Source organism: Coregonus clupeaformis, unplaced genomic scaffold (assembly GCF_020615455.1).
Source record: "Coregonus clupeaformis isolate EN_2021a unplaced genomic scaffold, ASM2061545v1 scaf0436, whole genome shotgun sequence".
NCBI lineage: Eukaryota > Metazoa > Chordata > Actinopteri > Salmoniformes > Salmonidae > Coregonus > Coregonus clupeaformis.
Window position 1 is genome coordinate 259,013 of NW_025533891.1, and position 17,184 is coordinate 276,196.

Below are 17,184 nucleotides of genomic sequence, written 5' to 3' on the forward strand. Positions count from 1 at the left end.
CTCTGATATTATTATTGGATCTGATTTTAATAGCTAACATCTCGATGGCCACAATAAATAGATATGCCGATAGTGGACAACCTTGTTTCACTCCTCTTGACAGTTTAAAACTTTCTGAGAAATATCCATTATTTACTATTTTACACCTAGGGTTACTATACATGATTTTGACCCATTTTATAAGAGATTCTCCAAAATTGAAATGCTCCAGGCATTTATATATAAACCCCAGTCGAACTTTATCAAATGCCTTTTCGAAGTCTGCTATGAATAGCAGGCCTGGTTTCCCATATTTTCCATAGTGTTCTATTGTTTCCAATACTTGCCTTATATTATCTCCAATGTATCTTCCATGTAAAAAACCTGTCTGATTAGAATGAATAATATCCGACAATACCTTTTTAATTCTATGCGCTATACATTTTGCTAGGATTTTTGCATCACAACACTGAAGTGTAAGGGGCCTCCAATTTTGTAAATGGACTGGATCTTTATATTTTCCACTTGTATCCTGTTTCAGTAATAATGAGATCAGACCTTCTTCTTGAGTGTCAGATAATCTACCATTTACATAGGAGTGGTTAAAACATGCTAATAACGGTCCTCTTAGTATATCAAAAAAGGTTTGGTATACCTCGATTGGTATGCCATCCAATCCTGGAGTTTTCCCGGACTTAAAGTCTTTAATTGCATCCAGAAGTTCCTCCTCTGTAATTTCACCTTCACATGAGTCTTTCTGTGTGGCTGTTAATTTGACATTATCAATAGAAAAAAAATCTCTACAATTAGCTTCAGTTAGAGGAGATGGAGGCGACTGAAAAGAAAACATATGCTTAAAGTACTTTGTTTCTTCCTTCAAAATATAATTTGGTGAATTATGGGTGACTCCGTCAATTGTAACCAGTTTCATTAAGTTCTTTTTGGTAGCATTCCTATGTTGAAGATTAAAAAAGAATTTTGTGCATTTTTCCCCATATTCCATCCAGTTTGCTTTATTTTTATAATATATTACACTTGATCTTTCTTGAATAAGTTTTTCCATTTCTTTTTGTTTTTCCTCTAATTTATTCTGAGCCTCTATGTTACAGTTTGTATTGCCATCTATCTGTTCTGTTAGACTTTCTATTTCCTTTCTTAGTATAAACTCTTTTGACCTAAATTGCTTTTGTTTTCGAGATGAGTACTGAATTGCATGGCCTCTAAAGGCACATTTAAAGGTGTCCCATACAATAAGGGGATTCGCTGTACCTATGTTATGTTGGAAAAAGTCAGTTATAAATTCCTTTGTTCTAATTATAAATAAATTATCATCCAATAGGCTTTGATTAAATTTCCAATATCCTCGCCCACGTGGAAATTCAGTCAGAGTAATGTATATGCCTATTATATGATGGTCCGACCGCATTCTGTCCCCTATCAACACTTTTTTTACTTTTGGTGCCAACGAGAATGAGATAAGAAAGAAGTCAAGACGACTAGCTTGATTCAGTCTCCGCCATGTATATCTCACTAGATCAGCATATTTAAGCCTCCATATATCTACTAGTTCTAATGTATCCATGACATTCACAATTTCCTTAAGAGCATGTGGGTGATTGTTTGTGGTGTGATTTCCTTTTCGGTCCATTGAGCTATTTAAAACAGTATTATAATCCCCCCACCATAATAATATTGTCTTGAGTTGCTTGCAGGCTTGATAATTTATTATATATATTGTCAAATAATTGTGGATCATCATTATTTGGTCCGTAAAGGTTAATGAGCCATATCTGTTTATGGTCCAATATCATATTTAAAATAATCCATCTACCTTGCGTATCTATTTGGACAATTTGCACATTCGGATCGAAATTACCATTAATTAATATCATCACCCCTTTTGAATTTCTTTGCCCATGGGAGAAGTATATTTCCCCCCATTCTTTTTTCCACGCTACTTCATCTCGAATTGTTGAATGAGTTTCCTGTATACAATAGATATTATATTCCTTCTCTTTGAGCCATGTAAATATTGTTCTTCTTTTGTTATTATCAGCTAAGCCATTACAATTATAACTGGCTATACTTATTTCACCATACACCATAATGAGATACAAGTTTCAAGTCTATTTATCATTATATATGTTTGTAAATTTACCAATAAAAAATACCGTAATGATTGAGTGTCCATATAGCTGTACCGTGATATTTGCATTGCTACGGAGTAACCCTTCAATTGTTCTCCACTAATTCCCCCGCTACAGCCCCTCCCCATCCCAAGTTGAGCCGTCATCCCAGTGATCAGCATCCCACCCTCGTCCCTCCGTATCCCTAAGGCCCCGAGAGGCCAGGACCCATCCATCGAAAACAGCACACAGCGCCACCCACAAAACAGAAGCAGATTAACCGCCAAAAGCATTTCCAATGCTTTCACCTCTATATATATATATCTATATAACTATTATTATTTTTTAAATTATGCATATCCTATTTTCCATCATTATCAATTAATATGCGTAATAATGTCGGCAGTTCACGCATAGGATTCTAACATATAACCCGGATTGCCATTGTATTACATTTAATTCATTGACAAGCAATTATTATCCTAGCAAATAATTCCCGCGGTCCATCCACAACAACTAACTAGCAACCTATAACTAACAACACAACAACACTGTTATCAATGACTAACCACAACAACTAACTAGCAACCTATAACTAACAACACAGCAACACTGTTACCAATGACTAACCACAACAACTAAATAACAACCTATAACTAACAACACAACAACACTGTTACCAATGACTAACCACAACAACTAATTAACAACCTATAACTAACAACATAACAACACTGTTACTAATGACTAACCACAACAACTAATTGACAACCTATAACTAACAACACAACACACTACCAATGACTAACCACAGCAACTAACTAACTAACAACCTATAACTAACAACACAACACACTACCAATGACTAACCACAACAACTAACTAACAACGTATAACTAACAACACAGCAACACTGTTACCAATGACTAACCACAACAACTAACTAGCAACCTATAACTAACAACACAGCAACACTGTTACCAATGACTAACCACAACAACTAACTAACAACCTATAACTAACAACACAGCAACACTGTTACCAATGACTAACCACAACAACTAATTAACAACCTATAACTAACAACATAACAACACTGTTACCAATGACTAACCACAACAACTAATTAACAACCTATAACTAACAACACACACAACAGTGTTACCAATGACTAGCCACAACTAATTAACAACCTATAACTAACAACACAACAACACTGTTACCAATAACTAACCACATCAACTAATTAACAACCTATAACTAACACAACAACACTGTTACCAATGACTAACCACAACAATTAACAACGTATAACTAACAACACAGCACACTACCAATGACTAACCACAACAGCTAATTAACAACCTATAACTAACACAACAACACTGTTACCAATGACTAACCACAACAACTAATTAACAACCTATAACTAACAACACAGCACACTAAGTGGAGAAACACTGCAGTAAATATCAACTAAAAATGACGAAGAAGAAGAAGAAGAAGAAGAAGAAGAAGAAGAAGAAGAAGAAGAAGAAGAAGAAGAAGAAGAAGAAGAAGAAGAAAACTTTCTATCAACTGAATGGCCCTGACTGAGACTAGATTAAATTGCTCCCAGGTGGAGATAAAGATAGTGACTGCCTGTCTGTCCATGACAGGCCTGAATTGTCAAAACAAACCGCCTTTGCTAAAACATATGAGACACCTGTTAATCTATCAAGAACACTGGATTCAGTATCTCCATGGACGACCAGGAGTATGAAGACATGGATACATTATCTCCATGGACGACAAGGAGCATGAAGGTATGGATACAGTATCTCCATGGACGACAAGGAGTATGAAGAAATTGACACACATAGACCAGGATGTGAACCTCTGTCTCTCTCTGGCATAATGTCTTCTGGGTCCAGGTTTCAAATAAAGTTTTGATTAGGTACAGTGGGGAAAAAAAGTATTTAGTCAGCCACCAATTGTGCAAGTTCTCCCACTTAAAAAGATGAGAGAGGCCTGTAATTTTCATCATAGGTACACGTCAACTATGACAGACAAATTGAGATTTTTTTTCTCCAGAAAATCACATTGTAGGATTTTTAATGAATTTATTTGCAAATTATGGTGGAAAATGAGTATTTGGTCACCTACAAACAAGCAAGATTTCTGGCTCTCACAGACCTGTAACTTCTTCTTTAAGAGGCTCCTCTGTCCTCGACTCGTTACCTGTATTAATGGCACCTGTTTGAACTTGTTATCAGTATAAAAGACACCTGTCCACAACCTCAAACAGTCACACTCCAAACTCCACTATGGCCAAGACCAAAGAGCTGTCAAAGGACACCAGAAACAAAATTGTAGACCTGCACCAGGCTGGGAAGACTGAATCTGCAATAGGTAAGCAGCTTGGTTTGAAGAAATCAACTGTGGGAGCAATTATTAGGAAATGGAAGACATACAAGACCACTGATAATCTCCCTCGATCTGGGGCTCCACGCAAGATCTCACCCCGTGGGGTCAAAATGATCACAAGAACGGTGAGCAAAAATCCCAGAACCACACGGGGGGACCTGGTGAATGACCTGCAGAGAGCTGGGACCAAAGTAACAAAGCCTACCATCAGTAACACACTACGCCGCCAGGGACTCAAATCCTGCAGTGGCAGACGTGTCCCCTGCTTAAGCCAGTACATGTCCAGGCCCGTCTGAAGTTTGCTAAAGTGCATTTGGATGATCCAGAAGAGGATTGGGAGAATGTCATATGGTCAGATGAAACCAAAATAGAACTTTTTGGTAAAAACTCAACTCGTCGTGTTTGGAGGACAAAGAATGCCGAGTTGCATCCAAAGAACACCATACCTACTGTGAAGCATGGGGGTGGAAACATCATGCTTTGGGGCTGTTTTTCTGCAAAGGGACCAGGACGACTGATCCGTGTAAAGGAAAGAATGAATGGGGCCATGTATCGTGAGATTTTTAGTGAAAACCTCCTTCCATCAGCAAGGGCATTGAAGATGAAACATGGCTGGGTCTTTCAGCATGACAATGATCCCAAACACACCGCCCGGGCAACGAAGGAGTGGCTTCGTAAGAAGCATTTCAAGGTCCTGGAGTGGCCTAGCCAGTCTCCAGATCTCAACCCCATAGAAAATCTTTGGAGGGAGTTGAAAGTCCGTGTTGCCCAGCGACAGCCCCAAAACATCACTGCTCTGGAGGAGATCTGCATGGAGGAATGGGCCAAAATACCAGCAACAGTGTGTGAAAACTGTTTGACCTGTGTCATTGCCAACAAAAGGTATATAACAAAGTATTGAGAAACTTTTGTTATTGACCAAATACTTATTTTCCACCATAATTTGCAAATAAATTCATAAAAAATCCTACAATATGATTTACTGGAGAAAAAAAATCTAATTTTGTCTGTCATAGTTTTCGTGTACCTATGATGAAAATTACAGGCCTCTCTCATCTTTTTAAGTGGGAGAACTTGCACAATTGGTGGCTGACTAAATACTTTTTTCCCCCACTGTATGTGTAATTTAATGCCAAAGAGAGAAAAAGATGAAGCCAGTCCCTCTCAAAGTGCCCATACGTGACATGTCAGACCAAAAATACTTTAAGAAAGAAGTCAACAGTCTCTGTTCAGACTCACTCATAGTACTCAGAGGCAGGGGTGGCTAGGGGGAGTAGGGGCTAGGGAGTAGGAACTCACTCATAGTACTCAGTGGCAGGGGTGGCTAGGGGGAGTAGGGGCTAGGGAGTAGGAACTCACTCATAGTACTCAGAGGCAGGTTTGGCTAGGGTGCAGGGAGTAGGGACTAGGGAGTTGGAACTCACTCATAGTACTCAGAGGCAGGGGTGGCTAGGGGGCAGGGAGTAGGGGCTAGGGAGTAGGAACTCACTCATAGTACTCAGAGGCAGGGGTGGCTAGTGGGCAGGGAGTAGAGGCTAGGGAGTAGGAACTCACTCATAATACTCAGAGGCAGGTTTGGCTAGGGGGCAGGGAGTAGAGGTTAGGATCTAGAGACGAAACTCCAGACTCACTCAAAGTACTCGGCTGCGGGGGTGGACTTGTGTGTGTCGTTGAGGGAGTTGTTGAAGGCCCAGATGTCGGAGCAGTTGGGGCTGTTCCAGGTGTTGTTGCAGTGGACCCAGGGCAGGTCCCCGGTGAAGGAAGAGAACAGGTAGAACAGGGCCCAAGCTATAATCACGTTGTAGTAGAAGCCCACATACAGACTGATCAGGATCACTGTGAAACCAACACCTGGGGAAAAGGTGAGAGGTGAAAGGTTATTGTTCAAGATCAAAGTTCAAAACTTTATTGTCCATTCTTAGGGTTACACAATGGCTTAGAATACCAGCTCAAACTATAGCAGAGGTAGACAGAAAACACAAAACAGGGCAACATATCACAATAAATAATTGATATTAACTGGAAGTATCACAAAGGCCAAAGGTCAAATCTGCTCCTAGATACCTCAAATAAAACCATCTGTGAACTTCCTATGAACTCCCTAGCCTTCCTATCACCTTCTTTGACCCTCAACACTCTACATTCTTACATGTTTACATAAACACTTTCAGAAGTAAACTAGACAGAACACTTGATAACACAGAATTTAAAGAGCGCTTAAAATGAAAGACAATAACAGCCAAACTTTCTAAAGGTTGCCTCTGCAGTCTCCTCTCTATGCTTTATTTATCCCCAGATCTGCCCTTTCTGTGTCTTTAGCACCGTGTCCACGCTCTACTGTTCACTTTCATCCTGACCTTTAGGACTAACAAGTGTCTATCTCTTTCATTCTGATGGCCATATGATGTCCTGGCTCTTTTCCATGGCTCTTTAATCTAGGAGAAGTGATATTTGTTGAGGCAGAATTATTAGCACCACGTGTGATCCTGTAGTCTTTTGAAATCATTGATCGTTAGGAAACAAATATGGTGATCAGATGTAATTACAGTGATTCCCTGGTGAGTGACAGCAGCTATTCGCTCTGTCTCAGCTAGGGGGCTGGACGGACGGATGGACAGATGGATGGATGGCTGGCTGGATGGCTGAGTGGGTGGGTGGCTGGCTGGATGGCTGAGTGGGTGGGTGGCTGGCTGGATGGCTGAGTGGGTGGGTGGCTGGCTGGATGGCTGAGTGGGTGGGTGGCTGGCTGGATGGCTGAGTGGGTGGGTGGGTGGGTGGATGAATAGATGGATGGACGGATGGAGAGACAGAGGGGGGTGAACGGACAGTCAGACAGACAGGCTGCCTTCAAACTTGGCTTCACAATAAAAAACACAAACAACATTGAAACAAGGACTTTACCTCACATTACACTGAAACCTTTAAGTGGAGAGACTATGAAACCTCTCAGCTGTCCCCAGACACCCAGTAAACACATTAAATACTGACAGGTCAACAACAGCAGATCAATGTCCAGAGCAATGTCTGCAGCACAGCACCGTGGTTTTGATGGGGGGGAGGGGGGTTTGAACAAGACAGAGAAGGTCACAGTCTTCTTTTGACACTTGTCATGTTAATTCTATGGTTTCCGCTCACCGGAGTGTTTATCGATGTGTTGGAAAGTACAGGAAGATTGGCCCAAAATGTGTTTATCACCAAAGACAGAGAGACTCTAAAAGCCAATTTTCAGTCTTCCATGTGAGTGGCATTGTTTGGGGATAAACAATGGTAGTTATCTTAACACACACACACACACACACACACACATGCACACACAGACACACACACTCTCTCTCTCCTACCTTTGAATATGGGGCAGATCTTCCAGACGCCTGCAGCCCCCTCTCTGTTGTACTGACCCAGAGCCAGTTCCATGTAGAACAGAGGCATGCCTGCTATCACCATGAAGAACATGTAGGGCACCAGGAACGCTCCTAGAGGGGACGGAGAGACATAAGGCTACATTAAGATTCATAACACATACATAGCACATTCATAACCATACATAATGCCTTCATAACACATTCATAGCCTATCCATCACCATGAAGAACAGGTAGGGCACCAGGAACGCTCCTAGAGGGGACAGAGAGACACAGGACAGGATGACATGACATAGTACATACATAATGCCTTCATAACACATTCATAGCCTATCCATAACGCTATCACCATGAAGAACAGGTAGAGCACCAGGAACGCTCCTAGAGGGGACAGAGAGACACAGGACAGGATGACATGACATAGTACATACATAATGCCTTCATAACACATTCATAGCCTATCCATAACGCTATCACCATGAAGAACAGGTAGGGCACCAGTAACGCTCCTAGAGGGGACAGAGAGACACAGGACAGGATGACATGACATAGTACATACATAATGCCTTCATAACACATTCATAGCCTATCCATAACGCTATCACCATGAAGAACAGGTAGGGCACCAGGAACACTCATATAGAGGACAGAGAGAGACAGGACAGTACCTACATAATGGCTTTATAACACAGTCATAACCTATACATAAGCAATTCATAAGCATGCCTGCTATCTGCATGACGAACTGGTAGGGCACCAGGAATGCTCCTATAAGGGCACAGAGATATAAGGGCTACATAAGGACTTCATAACACAGTCATAACCATACTTAGAGCGTTCATAGGAACAGGTAAGGCACCAGGAACGCTCCTTTTGAAGGCAGAGAGATAGGACAGGATTACATGACATAGTCTTGCGCGGCCATCCTTCCAAATCTGATCTTGTTGAGACTGAGAGTACATGACATTACATGACAATACCGGCAGTGACACCTTATTTGAAGGGAACCTACATAAGGGCTTCATTAAACATTCATTACAATACATAGCACATTCATAAGCATGCATGATGAAATTGAATTGAAATTGAATTGACCGGCATCCTGGTAAATAATAAAATGCTATAATGTTATTTCACCATCCCTTTAACTCAATTAACATTCTATGTTAAACAACCATAATAGGTGTTCCTAATTTTTGTAGATAATCAGCAGTTTGATCAGCTGGGGAGATCTCTTTTATCTTTAAAGGGTAAGGCCTCACACTCACCCCATACCTACCGCCTGCTCAAACACACATAGATAAGGCTTCATCATTCTCTCTCTTCATTTCACTCTCTTCCTTCCTTTCTCTCTCTCTCTCTTTGTCTCTCTCTTTCTCTCTCTCTCGCTCTCTCTTTGTCTCTCTCTCTCTCTCTCTCTCTCTGTCTCTGTCTCTATCTATCTCTCTTTGTCTCTCTCTCTCTCAGTCTCTCTCTCGCTCTCTCTCTCTCTCCCTCTTTGTCTCTCTCGTCTCTCTCTCTTTCTCTCTCTCTTTGTTTCTCTCTCCCTCTTTCCCACCTTTTCTCCCTCCCTCTCTGGCACCTTCCTCCCTCCCCCACACCCTTCCTCCCTCCTTCTCACCTCCTCCATTCTTATAGCAGAGATAGGGGAACCTCCACACGTTGGCCAGGTCCACAGCGAACCCTATCACCGACAGGAGAAAGTCGATCTTCTTCCCCCAGGTCTCCCTCTCTTCTCCAGGGACAGGGGTGTGTCCGTGGCTGGGGCCCAGAGCATGGCCATGGCCGTGGGGGTGACCAGCAGGGCTGACCAAGGTGGAGGTGGTAAACTGGACCCCGTTGTGCTCCTTCACCAGAATCAGCTCCACCTAATATATCAGAATATACTGTATGTAATGTAGCTATGTCACTGTGAATTGAACCCAGTCAATTCTGGAAGTTAATTAACTTAATATATAATAATTCAAGTAATTTAGACCAGTGTTTCCCAATCCTGGTCCTGGGGACCCAAAGGGGTAACATATAAGTAACATACCTGATTCAACTAAAGGCTTGATGAAGAGGTCATCAGTTAAATCAAATTTGTTGGTTCTAGGGCAACAACTAAAATGTCCACCCCTTCGGGTCCCCAGGATCAGGACTGGGAAACACTGATATTGACAATTTTATCCAAAACAACTGGCCCCAGCAGGAATCAAACCCATGATCTTGGTATTGCTGAACCACACAGGAACAAAGGACAATTTATCTGACTTCATCCCAAATGGCGCCCGAATCCATATATACTTTTGATCGGAGCTCTATGAGCCCCAGACCCCTATGGGCACTATATAGGGAATAGGGTACCATTTGGGACGCATCCTCTGTCTCTCACCTCCTTGGGGCCAATGGTGTTGGATGTAGAGGGAGAGCTGGCGGAGGAAGGCTGCTTGGCCGAGGCGGGGGCCACCACCGAACACATCTGACCCACTGGTGATCTGGCTTTCAGCATGGGCTGCTCCATGGCTGCAGAGGGATTGAGCCACAGACACAGACAGCCTTAGACACGCTTAGAAGGAACCTAGATACATTACAGATATAAAAACCAGCCTCTGTCTCAATCCTACACCTTATAGGAGAGAGGGGGGGTGATCAGACTCCTAGGTCCTGTTCAGCACAACGTTGCAAAGTGTTTTTAAACGTGTTGCAACGGAAAATGAAAATACTTGTTTCTTATTGGCCCAGTTCAGGTAGTCCCTCCCCATCCATCCACGTTGTGTACCTACTGAACACGACCCTGTTCTGGTTAGGAGCAGTCTCAGCCAGTATAGGCTCTAAACACTTGCTGCTCACTGAAAATCCCCATATATGGATGCATGGATTTATATCTTTATACAATTAACAGAAACTGGTCCAAAATGATGTTGCCAAATATTTTTGTTCAATGTTGCCTAGCGGTTAGAGCCGACAAGGTTAAAAATCTGCCGATGTGCCCTTGAGCAAGGTACTTAAGGGGTGGCAGTTAGCCTAGCGGTTAGGGAGTTGGGCCAGTAACTGAAAGGTCGCTGGTTTGAATACCTGAGCCGACAAGCTGAAAAATCTGCTCTTGAGCAAGGCACTAAACCCTCATTTGCTCCAGGGACGCTGTACTACTTTTATATATTTTCATAAAAGGGAAAATATCTCAAATATATGTTCATATATGTATGAATTTAGTAGATTATGACTACTAGTGACACCAACATCACAATAATATAATAATAATAATAATAATAATAATAATAATAATAATAATAATAATAATATAACCATTTACATTTGGAAACAATGTTGATATTATTATGTTTTCCTTTTGTAATTGTTTGCATTTTTTCAAAGTTTAAATGAATTTAAAAAACGACACAGAATTTAGTAAATAAATGTTCACATTGAAAATCAAAATTTTTACATCATTGTAACAAACAATTCTCTATAAATTGCAATATATTCAAATTCAAATTCAAACAAATTTTTACTGGATGCATTTGCCAAGCCAATCATTTGGGGGAAAACATGAAAATAAAACATGATTTGATGTAAATCCATTTGTTGATATTAAACATAAGAATATATTGACAAATTCCTACAAAATGAATTAAAACCAGAATTTTAAAAATGTTAACAAAAAAACCTCACCTTTATAGATGAGGACGAATAAAACCTTGTCAGCTTGTCCAAGTAGTAGCTTCAAACCGTTTTAATTCCAACTGTGTTGCTGCTCTTCCTCCATCCAGACTCTGTTACTGATGAACATAATTGAAGACCTTGGATGGTTGGAACTCAGACCTGGAACCCAAGGAGGCAAATGAGGAGACAGAGAGGAGTAGACAAGGAGAAAGAGAGAGAGATGGAGAGTATTTGTCTTTGGTTTGGACGTGTGTGGACCCCTGGGTTGGGGACTAGACTGCCCTGTATGGTCCGCTTCACCTGTTGTTCTGTAAGTCTGTAAGGAGGGATCTGTGGGACCACTATAAATATGAGACACCAACCCCCTCCTCTTTCTCCTTTCTCTGGCTCTTATTCTCACTAGTTACCCCTCCCTACCATCCTCTCTCTCTCTCTCCCTCTCTCTATCCTTCTCTCTCTCCCTCTCTCTCTCCCTCTCTCTCTCCCTCTCTCTCTCCCTCCTCTCTCTCTCTCCCTACCATCCTCTCCCTACCATCCTCTCCCTCCTCTCTCCCTCCCTCCTCTCTCCCTCCCTCCTCTCTCTCCCTACCATCCTCTCTCTCTCTCTCTCTCTCTCTCTCTCTCTCTCTCTCTCTCTCTCTCTCTCTCTCTCTCTCTCTCTCTCTCTCTCTCTCTCTCTCTCTCTCTCTCTCTCTCTCTCTCTCTCTCTCTCTCTCTCTCTCTCTCTCTCTCTCTCTCTCTCTCTCTCTCTCTCTCTCTCTCTCTCTCTCTCTCTCTCTCTCTCTCTCTCTCTCTCTCTCTCTCTCTCTCTCTCTCTCTCTCTCTCTCTCTCTCTCTCTCTCTCTCTCTCTCTCTCTCTCTCTCTCTCCTTCCTTTCCTTCCTTCCTTCCTTCCTTCCTTCCTTCCTTCCTTCCTAATTTTCATGTATTTTCTGATGGTCAGTATATCTTCTGTACAACACACTGCCACCTGTTGCTGTGTGCAAATATAGATAGAATGATGTGTGTGTAAATGGTATCTGATTCGCTCTCTCTCTCTCTCTCTCTCTCTCTCTCTCTCTCACACACACACACACACACACACACAGAGAGAAGAAAAGCTGGACAATTAAGTACAATTAGTGATGAAACAGCAGGCTATCCCAGCTCTATAGGACATAGCTCTTTTGTGGTTGATCACTGTGGTCTTCAAAACATATCATCCTTTTCTAGGCATGTGATCATTTTTCAAGTTTCAAGTTTTATTAGTCCTATGTACAGGATACGCATGGTATACACCGTCCAACTAAATGCTTACGTGCAGGTTCCTTCTCGACAATGCAACAAAAATAAGAAATAATAAAGTATAATGCCAACATAAAGTAAATGGCTCAGTAGAATAAACATTTTAGTATAATACAGGAAGGCACAATCTATAGTAAAATATATGTTTTGGGGAAGGGGGGATTGGGGGGGCAAGTGTTTAAATTGTGCTGTATTTAGCAATTATAATAAGAATCTGGTAGCAGCAGTTGTGATGTGTGTGTAGCATGAATGTATGTGTGTGTGTGTGTGTGTGTGTGTGTGTGTGTGCGTGTGTATGTGAGTGAGTGAGTGAGTGAGTGCATGTGTGCTAAGGTGCAGAGAATCAGAGCAAGTGGTCAGTCCAGTTCAAGTGTTCAGCAGTCTGATGGCTTGTAGATAGAAACTGTCTCTGAGCCTGTTGGTATCAGTCTGCCCTACGGTAAGGGAGTGAACAGCACGTGGCTGGGGTGTGTGGGGTCCTTGTTAATACTTCCCCAGGCACCGTTTTGAGTATATGTCTTGGTTGGGTGGGAGCACGGTCCCCGTGATGTACCCACCGGAGGGCCTTGCGTTCGTGGAAGAAGCAATTCCTGTACCAGGCCACGATGGAAGCAGTCAGGGTACTCTCGATGGTGCAGCGGTAGTATTTGGAGAAGACGCGGGGCGGCATGCTGAATTTCTTCAGCCGCCTTAGGAAGTAGAGATGCTGTTGCGCCCTCTTGACAAGAGTGGTGGTGTTGTTGGTCCATGTCAAGTCCTCGGTGACGTGGACGCCATGGAACTTAAAACTGCTGACTCTCTCTACTGCAGTCCCATTGATTTGGATCGGGGCATGTTCCCTCCTCTACTTCCTGAAGAAATCATTTGTTTTGCTGACGTTGAGAGAGAGGTTGTTGTCCTGGCACCACAATGCCAGTTCACTTACCTCCTCCCTATAGGCTGACTCGTCATTGTTGGTTACCAGGCCTACAACCATGGTGTTGTCAGCAAACTTGATGATGGAATTGGTGTCGTGCAAAGCCACGCAGGTGTGGGTGAACAGGGAGTACAGCAGAGGACTGAGGACCCTGTGTTAAGAGTCATTATGGAGGAGGTGTTGTTGCCAATCCTCACAGCCTGTGGTCTGCCCATCAGGAAGTCCTACCCTATCATGTCTCATCCTTTTACTGTAAGTCCGTCTGCCAATCCTCACAGCCTGTGGTCTGCCCGTCAGGAAGTCCTACCCTATCATGTCTTATCCTTTTACTGTTATCGCACTGCTTTGCTTTATCTTGGCCAGGTCGCAGTTGTAAATGAGAACTTGTTCTCAACTGGCTTACCTGGCTAAATAAAGGTTAAATAAAAAATAAATAAAATAAAAAAATTGTCCGTCTGCCAATACTCACAGCCTGTGGTCTGCCCGTCAGGAAGTCCTACCCTATCATGTCTCATCCTTTTACTGTATGTCCGTCTGCCAATCCTCACAGCCTGTGGTCTGCCCGTCAGGAAGTCCTACCCGATCATGTCTCATCCTTTTACTGTATGTCCATCTGCCAATACCCACAGCCTGTGGTCTGCCCGTCAGGAAGTCCTACCCTATCATGTCTTATCCTTTTACTGTAAGTCTGTCTTTCAATCCTCACAGCCTGTGGTCTGCCCGTCAGGAAGTCCTACCCTATCATGTCTTATCCTTTTACTGTAAGTCTGTCTTTCAATCCTCACAGCCTGTGGTCTGCCCGTCAGGAAGTCCTACCCTATCATGTCTCATCCTTTTACTGTATGTCCGTCTGGCAATCCTCACAGCCTGTGGTCTGCCCGTCAGGAAGTCCTACCCTATCATGTCTCATCCTTTTACTGTAAGTCCGTCTGCCAATCCTCACAGCCTGTGGTCTGCCCGTCAGGAAGTCCTACCCTATCATGTCTCATCCTTTTACTGTAAGTCTGTCTTTCAATCCTCACAGCCTGTGGTCTGCCCATCAGGAAGTCCTACCCTATCATGTCTCATCCTTTTACTGTATGTCCGTCTGCCAATCCTCACAGCCTGTGGTCTGCCCTATCATGTCTCATCCTTTTACTGTAAGTCCGTCTGCCAAACCTCACAGCCTGTGGTCTGCCCGTCAGGAAGTCCTACCCTATCATGTCTCATCCTTTTACTGAAAGTCTGTCTGCCTTTCTATTTAGTGGATTAAAAAGTCTACATTATAATAATGACATTCTTCATTTGTCTTTAATGGAATATATTATGAATTATGTGAACTACTTCAAACTTTTTCCAAATTCCTCTTATGACTGTCCTCTCATGACTGTCCTCTCATGACCGTCCTCTCATGACCGTCCTCTCATGACCGTCCTCTCATCAATCAATCAATCAATTTTATTTTATATAGCCCTTCGTACATCAGCTAATATCTCGAAGTGCTGTACAGAAACCCAGCCTAAAACCCCAAACAGCTAGTAATGCAGGTGTAGAAGCACGGTGGCTAGGAAAAACTCCCTAGAAAGGCCAAAACCTAGGAAGAAACCTAGAGAGGAACCAGGCTATGAGGGGTGGCCAGTCCTCTTCTGGCTGTGCCGGGTGGAGATTATAACAGAACCATGCCAAGATGTTGAAAAATGTTCATAAGTGACAAGCATGGTCAAATAATAATCAGGAATAAATCTCAGTTGGCTTTTCATAGCCGATCATTAAGAGTTGAAAACAGCAGGTCTGGGACAGGTAGGGGTTCCATAACCGCAGGCAGAACAGTTGAAACTGGAATAGCAGCAAGGCCAGGCGGACTGGGGACAGCAAGGGAGTCACCACGGCCGGTAGTCCCGACGTATGGTCCTAGGGGCTCAGGTCTCTCAGTTGGCTTTTCATAGCCAATCATTAAGAGTTGAAAACAGCAGGTCTGGGACAGGTAGGGGGTTTCGTAACCGCAGGCAGAACAGTTGAAATTGGAATAGCAGCAAGGCCAGGCGGACTGGGGACAGCAAGGTGTCAGCATGCCCGGTAGTCCTGACGTATGGTCCTAGGGCTCAGGTTCTCAGAGAGAAAGAGAGAACGAGAGAATTAGAGAGAGCATACTTAAATTCACACAGGACACTGGATAAGACAGGAGAAGTACTCCAGGTATAACCAACTAACCCCAGCCCCCCGACACATAAACTACTGCAGCATAAATACTGGAGGCTGAGACAGGAGCGGTCCGGAGACACTGTGGCCCCATCCGAAGAAACCCCCGGACAGGGCCAAACAGGAAGGATATAACTCATGAATAGCACCATCTCCCATACTCTTAGAAAAAATAGTTCCAAAACGGTTCTTCGGCTGTCCCCATTGGAGAACCCTTTTTGTTTACATATACAGTGGGGAAAAAAAGTATTTAGTCAGCCATCAATTGTGCAAGTTCTCCCACTTAAAAAGATGAGAGAGGCCTGTAATTTTCATCATAGGTAGACGTCAACTATGACAGACAAAATGAGGAAAAAAAATCCAGAAAATCACATTGTAGGATTTTTAATGAATTTATTTGCAAATTATGGTGGAAAATAAGTATTTGGTCAATAACAAACGTTTCTCAATACTTTGTTATATACCCTTTGTTGGCAATGACACAGGTCAAACGTTTTCTGTAAGTCTTCACAAGGTTTTCACACACTGTTGCTGGTATTTTGGCCCATTCCTCCATGCAGATCTCCTCTAGAGCAGTGATGTTTTGGGGCTGTCGCTGGGCAACACGGACTTTCAACTCCCTCCAAAGATTTTCTATGGGGTTGAGATCTGGAGACTCCAGGACCTTGAAATGCTTCTTACGAAGCCACTCCTTCGTTGCCCGGGCGGTGTGTTTGGGATCATTGTCATGCTGAAAGACCCAGCCACGTTTCATCTTCAATGCCCTTGCTGATGGAAGGAGGTTTTCACTCAAAATCTCACGATACATGGCCCCATTCATTCTTTCCTTTACACGGATCAGTCGTCCTGGTCCCTTTGCAGAAAAACAGCCCCAAAGTATGATGTTTTCACTCCCATGCTTCACAGTAGGTATGGTGTTCTTTGGATGAAACTCAGCATTCTTTGTCCTCCAAACACGACGAGTTGAGTTTTTACCAAAAAGTTATATTTTGGTTTCATCTGACCATATGACATTCTCCCAATCCTCTTCTGGATGCACTCTAGCAAACTTCAGACGGGCCTGGACATGTACTGGCTTAAGCAGGGGGACACGTCTAGCACTGCAGGATTTGAGTCCCTGGCGGCGTAGTGTGTTACTGATGGTAGGCTTTGTTACTTTGGTCCCAGCTCTCTGCAGGTCATTCACTAGGTCCCCCCGTGTGGTTCTGGGATTTTTGCTCACCGTTCTTGTGATCATTTTGACCCCACGGGGTGAGATCTTGCGTGGAGCCCCAGATCGAGGGAGATTAT

At 43.0% G+C, this 17,184-nt stretch overlaps 1 protein-coding gene across 1 annotated transcript in view; it reads right to left on the reverse strand.

Moving 5' to 3' along the window:
• LOC121559425 (sodium-dependent dopamine transporter-like) overlaps positions 1-11,900 on the reverse strand; it is a 31,774-nt gene extending 19,874 nt beyond the window's left edge. Inside the window, exons 1-5 of the mRNA XM_041872649.2 lie at positions 11,527-11,900; positions 10,247-10,377; positions 9,494-9,740; positions 7,853-7,984; positions 6,143-6,362 (exon numbers count right to left, since the gene is read on the reverse strand). Of these exons, the coding sequence (XP_041728583.2) occupies positions 6,143-6,362; positions 7,853-7,984; positions 9,494-9,740; positions 10,247-10,375 (728 nt within the window). The 5' untranslated portion in view covers positions 10,376-10,377; positions 11,527-11,900. The remainder of the gene's footprint in view (positions 1-6,142; positions 6,363-7,852; positions 7,985-9,493; positions 9,741-10,246; positions 10,378-11,526) is intronic.
• Between the last annotated feature and the right edge of the window lie 5,284 nt (positions 11,901-17,184).